Here is a 15466-nt window from a genome sequence, read left to right on the forward strand (position 1 = left end):
TGTCATTTTTGTGGCCTGTTTTAAAAAGAGCTGTTTTGGTGTGTACCAACTTAAATGTAAATGAGCTGCATATCCCCGCCAAACCTTTGGATGAGGGCGTAACTTGCAAACAACAGTCGGTAGAAGCAGAATGGCTGAGAGTGTGAGACCCGCTGTTTTGTATGGCATTCAGCCATACATGTTTGAACGGAATCAGACCCAGATTATGAAGAGACTCCGGCAGAAGAAACACAAATGAGAATGGACAAGGACGACTCGGAATAGTTATTTGATGCATGAATGTACTTATAGAGTTATAATCGCGTCCCCTTTGCAATTATGGATGTGCAACACACACACAGACACACACAAACTGTGATAACGTTGGCGCAATTTTTTGAAACTACAAACACAAATACTGTGATAACGTTTGCTACGTATAAACGAAATTACATTTATGCGAGGGACCTGTTGCGTCATGTTTACATTACTTGTCGTACAGGTGCTTATGTGGCAAATGTGAGAAGATGGCTACAGAACAAGAAAATATATGCTGCAGGGAGATAGAACAGGTATTAATTTATTTACATTTGTAATTGTTGCAAAAAATAATACGTGACATAAAACTGTCTGACGCTATTTGTTGTATGGAAGGTTACAAGACGGATGAAACAGAAATTTTGATGTCTTGTCTTTACAGAAAACATGCACAGTTTTTAATACAATATCTTTAAAAAATATATTTATAAACGTGTGGTCACACACTATACAAACAAGGTTTAAATTAATACACAGACATCCTACGACGACGACAACAACTTTAGACGCATTTGTTGTTGAATTGGCTGACATCGACTGAAATGACTATTTGCTCAAAAATCATAAAATACACTTACTTCTACTGGAGGTGACGTTGGATCGATCCACACTTGAGGATTAATTTTGAAAAAACTGAGTGATACCAACTACACAGTTTTAACTCCTGATCGACGTCGTAAAAGCAGAGTCTGCCATGTGAATATGCTGAAAGCGTATGTTTCCAGAGATGTGCCTGAAGTTAACCCTGTAGTTGAAACCCTGTCTGTTAATACTATTGATGTGCCTTCCATTTATGTGGTCGAGACAGATGGTTTAATTGGAAAGGATGCCCAAGCCTCTTGTGGAAAACTTTCAAACTCTGGTATTCTGGCCAACTTGCCGTCTCATCTCTCTTATTTGTCTGAGAATCAGCGTAGTGATATTGTTGAATTGATTTACATCTATCCTAGGTTATTTAATGATGTTCCTTCACAGACAAATGTATTGAAGCATGATATTGAGGTGGGTCAAAGCATACCAATTAAACAACATCCATATCGTGTTAACCCGCACAAACGTCAAGCCATGAAAGACGAAGTTAAGTATCTGGTGCATAATGGCTTTGCTGTGGCCAGCCAGAGTCCATGGAGCTCGCCTTGTATACTTTTGCCCAAGTCTGACCGCTCTTTCCGATTCTGTACTGATTTCCGCAGAGTTAATAATGTCACCAAAGCTGACTCCTTTCCTCTTCCCAGAATGGAGGACTGTGTTGATAGTGTAGGTTCTTCACGTTATGTAACTAAACTCGATCTTTTAAAGGGATACAGGCAGGTGCCATTGACATCGCGCGCCTCTGAAATTTCCGCCTTTGTCACGCCTGATGCATTCATGCAATATACGGTAATGGCTTTCGGGATGCGTTACGCACCTGCCACATTCCAACGTTTAATGCAGATTGTGTTATCAGAGGTACAAAATTGTGAAGTGTATCTAGATGATGTAGTGATCTATTCCATGAGATGGAAAGATCACTTATGTAACCTGAGTTCAGTCATGGAACGCTTGGCTGAAGCATCCTTAACAACCTCAGCAAGTGTGAGTTTGCCAGAGCAGTAGTGACTTGTCTTGGTAAACTAGTCGGGCAAGGCCATGTTAAGCCTGTTCAGGCTAAAGTTGAAGCTGTTGTTACATTTCCTTCACCCACTAATAAACGCGAGTTGAGGCGTTTCTTAGGAATGGCTGGGTACTACAGGGGATTCTGCAGGAATTTTGCCACAGTGGTTGCACCCCTCACTGACCTTTTAAGTACTGAGCGAACATTTGTGTGGAACGAAGTATGTGAATCCGCTTTTTCTTCTGCTAAAGATTTACTATGTAATGCTCCTGTGCTTTCTGCCCCGAATTTCACTCAATCTTTCAGCCTGCAGGTGGACGCGAGTGCTCATGGCGCCGGTGCTGTGCTGATGCAAAACAGATAACGCTGGTATCGAACATCCAGTGAGCTATTTCTCAAAGAAATGTACCCGGTGTCAGAAAAACTATAGCACCATAGAGAAAGAGGCACTGGCGTTACTGCTGGCCGTCCAACACTTTGAGGTGTATTTGAGTTCTGGTGATCGCATTGTGGCATACACAGATCACAACCCTCTAATATTTCTGGCGCGTATGGCTAATTCTAACCAGCGTTTGATGAGATGGGCACTCATCTTACAAGAGTATAACTTGGATATACGCTACAAAAAAGGTGCAGATAATGTCGTGGCTGATGTATTGTCGACGGCGTATTCTAGTGATGCTTAATTGACCGTTAAAAACGCCGTGAATTGTTGATGTACCTAATTCATTTACAAATCAGGTTTTGTAACTAAGGGTGGGGGTGTTACGTCCCAGGACGTACTGTTATTTTTATGTTATTGATTTATTGATGTTGTGCATTTATATGCTGTGCAGTTCGTTGTCCGTTTTTGTCTTTCTCTCTCTCTCTCTCTCTCCCTCTCTCTCTCTCCCTCTGTGCAGAGCTTGATTGGGTTCAGCTGCGGCAGATTACGATGAGGAGCGGGGGCGTTTAAATGCTGAGAAAGACTGCAGTGAGAGAGAGCTCCTTTTGCACGCGCGTCGTAGAGCTCCGTTGTCCTTTGTCTCCTGCCCCAGACATTTTGCCTAGATCAGTAGCGTTGGTGTGCTGATCTTTTAGTGGGTTCTCCCTGTGTGGGATTCTCACGGTGTAACTATGAGGACATTTACTTATTTATTTATCTGAATGTCGTAAGTTTCTTTCTTTTCTTGTTCATTGATTTAAATATATTTTTTTCTCTGTTTATTTTGTCGCTGACTTATGTCATCAGACTAATGTTTAAATTGTTACTTTGAAAGCCGTAGGGAGGAGGTTGCCATTCTTTTCTTTATTCATTGTTTTCTCTTGTTTATTTGTTAGTTAGGGAGTAAGCGAAGGTTGTTGTATTTTCTTTGGGGATATTTTTCATTTGTTAGGTAAGCTGCATTTAATTCCTTTTTAGGTAGAATCCCCTTTTGGTTTGTTATTTTGGCTTGAACCCCTCCTGAAGATTCACGCTTTCTGCTTTTCTATTTCTGAGTAAATAAAAAAAGCTTAATCTTGACACTATTTTCTTTTGTGGTACTTTTTTTGTGATCTGGGACAGGAGAAGGGATATTTCAATTCAATTTTTTTTTTTGTCATCGGCATTCCTAACCCTAGACGGCGAGGTCGTGACATGAGATTGTAAAAAAAACACTGGGTGGATTTTTATCATTCTAGGGTGGTTTTGCTCACATACTGCCAACACACATTTATGTTCAAACACCATGTAAAAGTGAATTTTGCATAATAGGTGCCCTTTAATAAAGGGCCCAACCTTTGTCAGGTCCTGGGGGGAATTGTGACTTTCAAACTTTACTGTTGACCTCGGGCCACTTAGCCCCAGGTATTGGTTCAGGGCAAAGTCGCTAGCTAATAGCATGGCTTCGGCCCAAAGGGCCCGAGCCTCTGAAACATTATAACTTAATAAAGGGCCCAACCTTTGTCAGGTCCTGGAGGGAATTGTGACTTTCAAACTTTACTGTTGACCTTGGACCACTTAGCCCCAGGTAATGGTTCAGGGCGAAGTCGCTAGCTAATAGCACATCGTTTTGAAATGGGTTCCCACTGCGTATAGCCAAAGAGTATAGAAGAACAAGAGGCAAAACTCAATAGAACGTTCCATTGCAACACCAGTGCCCAGCAGCGGCGCTACCCTTCCGCCATTTTGGGGTGAAAGCGCCTCGGCAGTCCACTAGTGTTGATGTGTCGTTCGCGAACGAGCCGCTCTAAAAGCCGATTCTTTGAAAAGAGCCGGACTTCCCATCACTATCCACTTTTTAAAGTAGCCTACATTAAAGATCAAATCCAAACTGAATGATGACAACATAGAATAACATACAATCACTAGACTAGTGATCATCAAATCCCTTTTAAAAGTTTATTTCACAGACTTAGACAAGTTTTCTACTTTTTTCTCACAAAACCTTTAGTATTAGCATTACAAACACTGAATTAATACCAACATATAACAGTAAGTAAAGGACATGCTATATCAGATAATTGGGAATGTTGGACAATATTTATATATAACAGCAATAGAATAGCTTTACAGCCAACTGTTTTTTGGGGGGGGTTTTTTGCAGTAGCTACTATCTTATATTAATGACCGTTAAAGCAAGACTATGTAAACAAAAAAACACAGCCATTGTCCATCGTGTTCTATAAGATCATTGTTTGTAGCATGATCCAGGGGATTACCCATACAGAAATGTAATATGTCTATATAAGTAAATTACGTATATAGCCTAATGTCAGTGCCCATGTATGTCTGCTGCCTATATGAGAATATATGCAAAATGCATATAAAACACATAGACATATATGAAACAATACAGCAAAAATGGCCGTTTTCATGTAAGTGCCACATATTTTCCTGTATATGCACATAAATGTTAATTATATGTTGCCTAAATCCTAAGACGCATATATGTATGAATATATGTACTTATTTCAATGCATCTGTATCACATGCATGTATGTTTACATACATTTATTAAATATGTGGGAAACAAATATGTATGTCACATATTTGTACTTAATGTTGTCCATATATGCGAGAAATACTATACTCTGTAATATATGCAGATATATGGTATCATATATACAGTAAATTAACTCAAATATTTTCTTCACATGTTTGGACACATAAATATTCATATATGTTGCAGGCATAGGCTATATTGTGTTCTCAGATAAGTCAAATGTATGTACAGATATATATCATGCTATTTAAAATATAACATATATGGCCATACATTACATTTTTGTATGGGTAAAAAGTACAAAATATATTTCAGGCCTAGTGGAGTTGGTAACTAATAATAGTAATAAATGTGTAAAGTTGCATAAAATGGAAATACTCAATAAAGCAAGAAAAAACTACCTCAAATGTGTATTTAATGATTGGATTAACTGTTATCTGTGCCGTTGTCCAGTAACTCCAGTTGGAATTTTCACCCCAAAATGGCGGCCGCGCTACTGAAGCACCACCTAGTGGCTGTTTCCAAAAAAGCATCAGAATTTCGCCTCTTGTTCTTCTATACTCTTTGGTATAGCTACGCAATATGAAATGAACGTTCTCGAGAGGGAACATAATCGGTTACTAACGTAACCTCGGTTCCCTGAGAGTAGGGAGGGAACAAGTATTGCTTAGCCTGCCGTGCTATTACGCTTGGCTCAGGTGTTGTCGCTTTAGTCGATTTAACCTTATTCTAAGGCGAAATGGTCTGCTTACATAGGCATATGCCGCGCCCATTCTGGCGCAAAGCGACCCGATTGGTTTGCGCGTCTCAGCCGCCTCGCCATAGGTTTGTGCAGTTTCTGCAGGACACAGCCAATAAGGGAGCTAGATGCTCTGCTCTGTGCTCCCTGTGCGGCTGCAATGTGTTTTGAAATAATGGCTTCAATATTCTCGAGAAAAGGAGTTTTCCCACTGCGTATAACTACGCAATACTCGTTCCCTACTCTCAGGGAATCGAGGTTATGTAAGTAACACATTAAGCCTTTTCTCAAAGTATCAGAAGTGTTTGGGGCTCTTAACCCTCTGGGGACCAAAAACGCGCCCCCGCGTTTTGCTCGGTTTTTTTTTAGCAATGCAAAATAAACTCAAAATGCTCTGTTAATTTTGACCTTTCATTTTCGTGTTATACATCAATCGATCCTTTTCAGTTTCTATTTTTTTTCTGTATACTCACAATAAAAATAAAGTGTTTTGCTTCTTGCCAAATAAAGAAAAATTAACATGATGCGAGTTCTGCACTCTCTCTGTCGGCGTTCTCCAATTTGAAATGCATATCGGAAATTATCTGTAACTCCATGAAAATTCAGTCAAACAGGCAAACATACCCACGGGCATAAAGCTTGAGATCATATCTTTTAAATGAAGTAATTTATATTAAAAACAAATATTCTCAGCTTCTGTAATCTGTATGAAAATAGAGTGATTCCAGTCGAGCTGATTACGAGCTCATTTACTTTAATTCATGCACGCCTACTCACGGAGCGCGCTATTCACAAGATAATGTGTTAAGCCATCTATGCAAAACAGGTAAACGCCCCCAAGCAAATGCATTAAAGGCTTCAAGTTTCATCACTCAGTCACCTGCCCGTTGGGAAGATGGCACGTGTGGAAGCTCTTCAGCTCGTCCTGGATACTAGCGACGAAGAATCCACATTTTCATCAGAAGAACGTGACTACTCTGATGACGACCATTTGTATTTTGAAGAGCAACTTGATCCAGCCGTGGATAGAATTATTACGTGGTAAGTATTTAGTCTTACTTCCATTAGTTGACAAGCTATTCAATATAAACGTGTAGCTTACATATTATACTGGGTGGACTATTTTCCACTTGCCAGTATAGACATTTGATATTTTCAACACAATCTAATGAAAGTGCATATCTATACCATGAATTTAATATCTCGTACCTTTTCAACGTCAAAAATGTTTTTTGTTTTTAGTGCATATGCTACGCACTGTAAACCCCTTGTTTAGGAGAAATGTATGTGTAAATTATATGTTTAGATCATTATGTATGAAAGCTAGAATATAGAAGTTATTTTAGAAAATAGGCCTAGTAGGTGTTTAGATTATATTTTGACTAGTTTAAATGCTGCCTCATTATCATTAACGATGCATGCTATCAAATATCAGTTGTAAATGTGTGTAAATGTGCTGAAATGTGTAAATATACCCAGTTAATGAATTGCGCAAATGTGTTTTGTTTGCGGTGTGCCTCTCCGGTAATGGCCCATTGACACGCATATAGGCTTATTGCACGCGTCTAAAATTATTTACAACAGTTATTCATTATAGACTAATGCTACTATGGTTATATTTATGTAATAATATTCTTCAACTTTTTTAGAAGGAATGTAGCTTCATCACTACCTCCGCCTGCAACTCGGAGTGCACTTAGCAACACAGTCAGAAATCAGAAAGAGTAAGTACATATTTACCTACAATTTTACAGATGTTAGTTCAATTTTGTTTATACATATTGTCAATACAATATGAGCCTGTATGACTTTATTATTTATTTTTGGAGATTGGTTGATGATGTTACATATGTTTTGTGTTATCAGCATTGCTCAATGTCCATCAGTTATGCATGTGCCGGAATAGTACTATGTAAAATATATGATAATAATAGTTTTTAACTTTTTTTAAAAGGAATGTAGCTTGTTCACTCTCGCCTTCCACTGCAACGAGGACACACAGCAACAAAAATCAAAAAAGTAAGTACATATTTACCAACTATTTTACAGATGTTAGTTACATTTTGTTTATATACTTAGTGATGATACAAATGTATATGTGCCTGTGTGGCTTTGCAAAAAATGTGTTGTTATGCATGCACAATATAACATTTATTGATTGGTAATGTTAATATAAAACAGCTTATATTGTGTTGCTTTATCAGCATTGCTCAATGTCCATCAGTTATGCATGTGCTGGAATAGTACTCTGTAAAATATATGATAATAATAGTTTTAAACTTTTTTTTAAAGGAATGTAGCTTGTTCACTCTCGCCTTACACTGCAACTCGCAGGACACACAGCAACGGAAATCAAAAAGAGTAAGTACATATTTCTCTACTATTTTTTACCTACTACTGTGGCTTTGCAAAAAATGTGTTATGCATGCACAATATTACAATTATTGTCTGGTAATGTTAATATAAAAGAGCTTATATATATATATATATATATATATATATATATATATTTTTTTTTTTTTTTTTATCAACATGCTGATTGCCCTGACATGCTGATAGTACTTTGATCAACCTTTATTAATATTATTATTTTATAGGAATGTGGCAAAGAGGGCCAAGACAAACATTCAGACGATCAACAAGGAGTCCACTCTGTCAAGGAAAACAGAAACTGACATTGATATGGTTCCACAGACTCTGAGATTCCTGCCTGCCCGGGAACTTGGACCACAAGTATTTATTTTACTCACATTTGATTTGCTTAGAGCAAATTTAGAACATTTAGTTTCTCCACATAGAGGAATTACAATAAAACAGATTGAAAAACAAAACCTTTGTATCTCCACTCATTCTTCGTTCAGACTGCCTCACTTGATGGGCCATTAGCCATTGGGAGAATGTCTGTCACACCCCTGGTGTGAATTTCATTAATATTGATAGGCCATTACCACTCCCACACATAAACCTCTTCTGACAAAAAAACTGTCATACAAAGTATAAATGAATGTTTTGTTTTATGTGAACAATTAGGCAGGATGATTTTCACATCATTTTGAAGCCAGAACTCGAAGCGACAACATCTATTAGTCAAAAGTCTTGTGGACACATATTTAGTATGTGTTTTGTGGTCTTATTTCAGCAACTTTCATTTAAATTTTTTTCAATAACCACGCATAAACATTATTCTCTTAAAAATACAAACATGTACATACATGTTGCTCACATATTATGGTAGCACCGTTTGTGCTATATAGTGAATTTACACCTTTGCCATTAACATGTTTATAAATAACTGAAAAAAGCACAAATGTCAGTGCATGTCAAAACATCCCAAGGGCCCCAAAAACACCTTGGTCCCCAGAGGGTTAATTTTACATCCGTACATCGACAAAACGTCTCGTTCCCTCCACCAGGGAACGGGGGTTATAACAGTAACCAAGATGTTCTGAGAGCAAAGCAAGGACTGTTTTCCTAATAAGTGCTCAGTCAGTGTATCGGTTCAAATTACTCACAGTTCAGTTTGTATCATGGTACTCATGATAAGAATTAGACTTCCCACAATAATAACGATAAAGCCTAGTTGATGACGTACTTCTGTTTTTGACCCATTCGCAGCTCACGTGCAGAGCGAAAACAACTATGGCAGAAGGTGGACGTGAAGCAGAGGAGGAGTTTATCGCTAAACAAGGAACTCCCTCTACAATCTGGAACTGGTAAAGCGCACTATTTCAGTTCATCCTAATGAATGCACAGTGTATTTGACACACAGTAAAAACTAGAGTGAGGCGCATGACTCGCTGTCGGTTTACTAAGAGCGCTTAGTGTTTCTCACATACTCAAAGATAGAGCGAGAGAGTCTTACATACGACACATAATTGACGTGCTACATGTAAACGATATTATTTGTTGTATTTTCCTGTAAAAAATAATGGAGTTCATTTGGAATTATTCAGCCTTTATGAGCAAGCAGAAACTAAAGCGCAAACGCAGAAGTGATTAATATTCATAAACCCAGTTCATCAATCAATCAATCCTTAGTGTAGTTTATATTGTTATTAGTAATAGAATTTGTAGTAGGTATTTTTATCTTATCAGTATTATTGTTAGTTTTTTACATTTCAAACTTGTAATTGATTTTAATTATTATTGTCTGATGTTTTTCAGTACAGTTGCACTATTTAAACATTATCTGCACTTTTACAGAAGAAATGTATATCTGAAACTTTTCCATTTCTGCAAGGACTGGTGTTTGGATTTTTACTGTTTTTTACTTGTTCTTTTTTGTAATTGGTATATTATAGGAGCCTATTTGATGATGGCCAGGTCTATGTTTTACTTTAGATAAGTGTTTGTGTTGCTGAGGCTCTCAAGACTACATGCAGCTATCACTTGTAGCCAAAAAAGGTAATGGTACTATATTTATATCGTCGTTGATATCGTTATCGATGATACTAGAAAATATCATGATATAGTTTATAGCATGATATAAGTCCATATAGCCCACCCCTAGTGAGAATTTTTCCAATTTTTTATATTAGTAAAAATATATAAATATAAATATACAAGGGTGCAGATGTACTTCAAAGCTCGAAAAAGCGAACATTTTGGTCGCTTTGATTGCAAATTGAATCTGTGCAATCTCAGAATATATTTGGTAGTATCTGTGCGAGTGCTAATAATAATTGAGGTGCGTCCTGTTTTAATTTCTCTACAAAACGTTTGCTAATTACTGCACAGTATTTGCCTGCTGTGAGCTAATACAGTGCTAGTCCACCATTTTATCACATAACCAATTAAACTTCATCTTTACGTTCTTAAAGCAGATTTTAGATTGGTTAATATTAGCCGTCAGTCACTCCCTTGTCACGTGACAGGGTTGAAGAGTTGAGAGAAGATGAAAAGAACACAGATTTCTTTTGTAAGCCGTACATCCACCATCCATCCAATGCACTGCGTTCACTGTAAAGCCTTTGGGACTGAGGTTGCAGGTAACACTGCAGTCGCCACTGAATCCACACTAGAGATGCTCAGATTAGCTCTAACGTCACCACCAAAACATCCATCCACCCACCGCCACCACCCACCTGAAGATTTAGATATCCGCACCCAACTGCCGCATTACAATTATTCTAATTTTCAGTTACTCGTGATGATATGGTATGATATGGTGATGATATTTTACACTGAAGAAGGCTTCTTTTAAATCAACACAAGTTCTTGTTTGGCAAAATTACTTTTTCTTAACAGCCTAATCACTGGTTTCACCCCCTTCCAACTTAAATTGTCACTGTTTCCCTCACTGCAACCTCCTGAACACACATATTAGATGCGTTCAGCCCAAGTAAAGGCAGGATATGGGCTTTATTTGTTTGTCATATAGACCTATACAGCGCTTAACAACCGTTACATATCACATACCCAGCACTTGATTCATACTGGTTAATTACTTCACTAAAACCCTCCCACACGGTAATTTTCTTTCCTTCCTTTTATTTTTTTTTAATACTTTTTTTTATTATTATTCTCTTGGATCTGCTTTGCCTCCATTGCGGAGCCCGCAACTGCGTAGCTTAATGAGAGTGCAAATTAGTGCCTGACATAAAAAACATTAATATTTCCAACATAATGTTGGAAAACACTTATCAGAATATTTTCTGTTAAAGGAATATTCACTCAAAAATTTAAATGATGTCATTATTTACTGACCCGTTGTTTCAAACCTGTATGATTTTCTTTCTTCTGCTGAACACAAAGGAAGATATTTTGAAGAATGTCGGTAACCAAACAGTTGATGAACCCCACTGACTTCCATAGTAGGAAAAAAAATTACTATGGAAGTCAATTGGGGCCCATTAACTGTTTGGTTAACAACTTGAGGGTCAGTAAATGATGACCGAATTTTCATTTTTAAGTGAACTATTACTTTAAGCTTGTGTATATTTTTAGTTAAGGATGTTAAGTTATTAAGCAATTTCTCATGTATAGGTTGTTTTCTTTGCGTTTTATTCAATGACCACCATGACCACTAGAGGTGTAGTGTAGTTAAGCAGATTATGTGCATATGGTTAAGGGAGGTTCAGCATACCTAGGTTGACATCTAGTGCTTTATCATTGAACTGCGTCTCAATGCTGTGGGGAGAAAGGAAATCTGCCAACAGCTGGCTGTTACTCAGTTCAGGGTGATGCAGCAGTTTCTTGAGAAAACACAGAAACATTTTTTTTTATTAAATTACATTACATCAAATTAACACACATTTGAGGACTTTTCACACTTGGAATAGTTAAGTTATTAAATGGAATCCTGGGTTATCTTGATTCACGTTTTACATTGCTGTTAATTTACCAGGGTTAACGATTAATCCTGTGTATTCATACATTTAACACTGTACATTCCTAAAACCTAGGTTAACATTCTTATTTGCATATTCAAGGTGTCAGTGTCATTGATTGGACAATCTGTTTACATAAAGGCCCTAGCATTGTGCATCCTCATATTACACTACTGAATATACTATCAAGGTTTTTGTCTGAATGCATCTTTCGGATTGTAAACATAAGAACAAAACTCTCTTCTTCATTCCAACTGACGTTTTTTCTGCTGCCATTTGACATTTTTCAATCAAATGCTGTAACGACTCTTTATACAACATGCAGTGTTTCTGTGACTGTACAAAGCCCATGAATATGAGGCACACGATTGGTTGTCTTTTGCTAGCATCTAGCCTTAACATTCTAACACCACATAGATTCACACTTCACACGTTTGGCATCGCAATGCAGGGTTAACACTGTAAAAGTTATATTCCTGCCTATCTCTGTGTAAATATTGTAGATCACCTTTTCTTTTCACATATTCTCCAAGTTTCACAGACAAAGCTTAAGCTTAGTCCCAAACTAAAATGCATGTTTGAGCTGTTTTGACTGGAAGCAGCTTGCACTGACATATCTTAAAATAATATGTCACTGCCATTGTTTTGTTTTAAGATGCACATCAGTAATGTTTTTTTCTAAGGCACATTTATTAAAGATGCTTAAATGTCCTAATTGAACTAAGGCCTAAACCTGGCTTAATTTAAGCCCTGTTTGTGAAACCAGGCCATTAAGTAAATGATGCTTTCAGCAAATCATTGTTAATTTTATGATATTTTTCTACCTTGTTTAATATCCATTTAGCATTAAACTGGTTGTAATGTTATAACTCACACTGCTAGAGACTTTGAGCTTGTAATTTACTTTCATAAATTTATATGTACTGATTTTACTGATGTAACCTTAAGGCAGACGGATGATGTTTATACTTTGTTAATAAGATGAATCAAGTGTACAAGGTAGAGTAAATTACCTTTAAATATTCCTCAAATTCACCTCGTTTGGAGGACAAGAATTCATAATTCTTTGGTCCAATGATTCTTTTGGAAGGAAGTTGAGCATCCTGGAATGGGCCTGTAATACAAAATCAAACTACAGAGATAAATAAACCACAAACATGTAGGCTCAGTCATGAAGAGAGAGACAATAATTAACTTTACCATGAAACTCTGTGAGTTTAGATTCGAGCACATAAAACTCCACGTATCTTCTGTGCACAGACCAGCTCTCTGTCTCATGCCCCACTACAAAGCAAACAAGAACTTTCACAAAGTGGCTCTGTTCTCACAGGATATTGACGTAATAAAAAATGTTTATTTATTTAGTCTAAATGTAGTTTTAAAACTCACCATTCTTCCTGTCGTGGCGTTCCACGTCGATGCAGAAGACTGGGTTGCGCTCTTTTTTAACCTCGTCCTCAGAAAAATCTACATAAGGGATTGAGATGGTCCAAGCGGAGAGGTTGCGGGATGATCCTGGAGTTCCAACCCCCTCCACAGGCACTGGAGAGTCGTCCTCAAACACCATCACTGCCTCCTCCACCTGACCGCACAGAACAGCAAATGTTCAGCCAGCCATTTCAAAAAATTTTAGCACCAAAATGGATTCCAGTGCAAATTAAAATGCATGCGTGTTTGTGTGCAAGCTCAGTAAAAGTTTATTTTTACAATATGTTTTAAAAGCGTTGAGCGTTGAATAAACAAATGCTGAGTTTGAGAAATTAATGGCAAATCTGAATGGTTAAAGGTTGTCAAAATCCACTTAATTCCATTCAAAACTGTATAAAGTAGACAAACATGCTACATGTAAATGCTTTAATATATTATTTACTTATAATTAGCATTAATAATGAACTTATTTTAAAAGGGCCATGATTTTTTAAATATTTATCCAAAGATAGACCTATATATATACACTGAATTAATAATAAATTGTAAATGTGTTTGTGTTTGTGTTCAGCATTTTGTAGACTATTTTAAGTCGTAAAGTGAGCAGGATATATAAAAATGTCATCCCTCCCCAGCTCTACAGCGCCCCACAGGTTTCCAATGTAAATCTGTGGTGAAAAATGAAAGACGATATCAGTCCACTTCAGTTATGTGTCTGCAATAGGTAATGGCATGGGCATGTCTGTTCTTCCTATGTGGAGTAACGTATCAAAATGTAAATATAAATTCTTTCGCTTAAACGTGGTCATATGAATAGCCTTTATATACAGTAGTTCTGTTGTGTTTGTTTTATGTTTGTCCTGAGAATAGACATGACTTTTGTTTTCCTCTCTGGAAATCCTACACAACTTGTAATATTCTAAAACAACATTCAGAACCAATAAATACTACATTAAGGCAATTCTATGATGGCATTCTATGCGTTGCGTGTAATAAAGTATGTCAATCATCATTAGAGTGCCACCCTCAGGCTGAATAACACAAGGACATTAGAATTCTGCCAAATGTGTGTCTGATGTGTTCAGTAATTAGAATATAAAACGTACAAAATATTTATCATAAACTAGCGCTAAGGCCCAGAATCTGCCCTACCTAAATTTACGGCCAGGAGCACATATATATATTTTTTTTTTCTTCTTTTCTTTTTTCCTGAGAACTATTATTTTTAACCTTCATTTTAACCTTCACTCTCTGTATGAAACTCAGTCAGTAAATGGCCACTCTTATGATCGGATAACGTCACTGCATAGGAAACAGTATCAATGGCCACAGCATTATGAAATCATTAATTTACGGTTTGTAATGTAGCTGCTGTCAGATTCAACACAGTTGCCTGCTTTATCTTTCAACAAAGTTTTCTTTGTGAACTCCATTACACTGTGCATCGTTTACAAAACAGAATGCTCTGAACAAATATATAATCAATAAGTGATATAGACAGTGTCAGTGATTATAATCTGAACACACATCTGTATACTGTATCAGTGTCAGTCATTATAATCTGAACACGCATCTGTGTACTGTATCAGTGTCAGTCATTATAATCTGAACACGCATCTGTATACTGTATCAGTGTATCAGTGTCAGTCATTATAATCTGAACACGCATTTGTGTACTGTATCAGTGTCAGTCATTATAATCTGAACACGCATCTGTATACTGTATCAGTGTATCAGTGTCAGTCATTATAATCTGAACACGCATCTGTGTACTGTATCAGTGTCAGTCATTATAATCTGAACACACATCTGTATAATGTATCAGTGTATCAGTGTCAGTCATTGTAATCTTAACACGCATCTGTGTACTGTATCAGTGTCAGTCATTATAATCTGAACACGCATCTGTATAATGTATCAGTGTATCAGTGTCAGTCATTGTAATCTTAACACGCATCTGTGTACTGTATCAGTGTCAGTCATTATAATCTGAACACGCATCAGTATACTGTATCAGTGTATCAGTGTCAGTCATTGTAATCTTAACACGCATCTGTGTACTGTATCAGTGTAGACAGCATCAGTCATTATAATCTGAACACGCATCTGTATA

The 15466-nt window shown here is 37.1% G+C and overlaps 1 protein-coding gene across 4 annotated transcripts in view; it reads right to left on the bottom strand.

The window, feature by feature from the left end:
* Positions 1-15466, bottom strand: part of snx14 (sorting nexin 14) — a 116966-nt gene that overhangs the window by 42965 nt on the left and 58535 nt on the right. For all 4 annotated transcript variants that reach the window (XM_077219645.1, XM_077219644.1, XM_077219643.1 and 1 more), the window contains 4 exons: positions 13315-13507; positions 13126-13209; positions 12939-13039; positions 11682-11790 (listed from right to left, as the gene is read on the bottom strand). In XM_077219645.1, the coding sequence (XP_077075760.1) occupies positions 11682-11790; positions 12939-13039; positions 13126-13209; positions 13315-13507 (487 nt within the window). The remainder of the gene's footprint in view (positions 1-11681; positions 11791-12938; positions 13040-13125; positions 13210-13314; positions 13508-15466) is intronic.

The sequence above is a fragment of the Siphateles boraxobius genome, unplaced genomic scaffold, assembly GCF_051911475.1.
Source record: "Siphateles boraxobius isolate OS27281-9 unplaced genomic scaffold, OSU_SipBor_1 8, whole genome shotgun sequence".
NCBI lineage: Eukaryota > Metazoa > Chordata > Actinopteri > Cypriniformes > Leuciscidae > Siphateles > Siphateles boraxobius.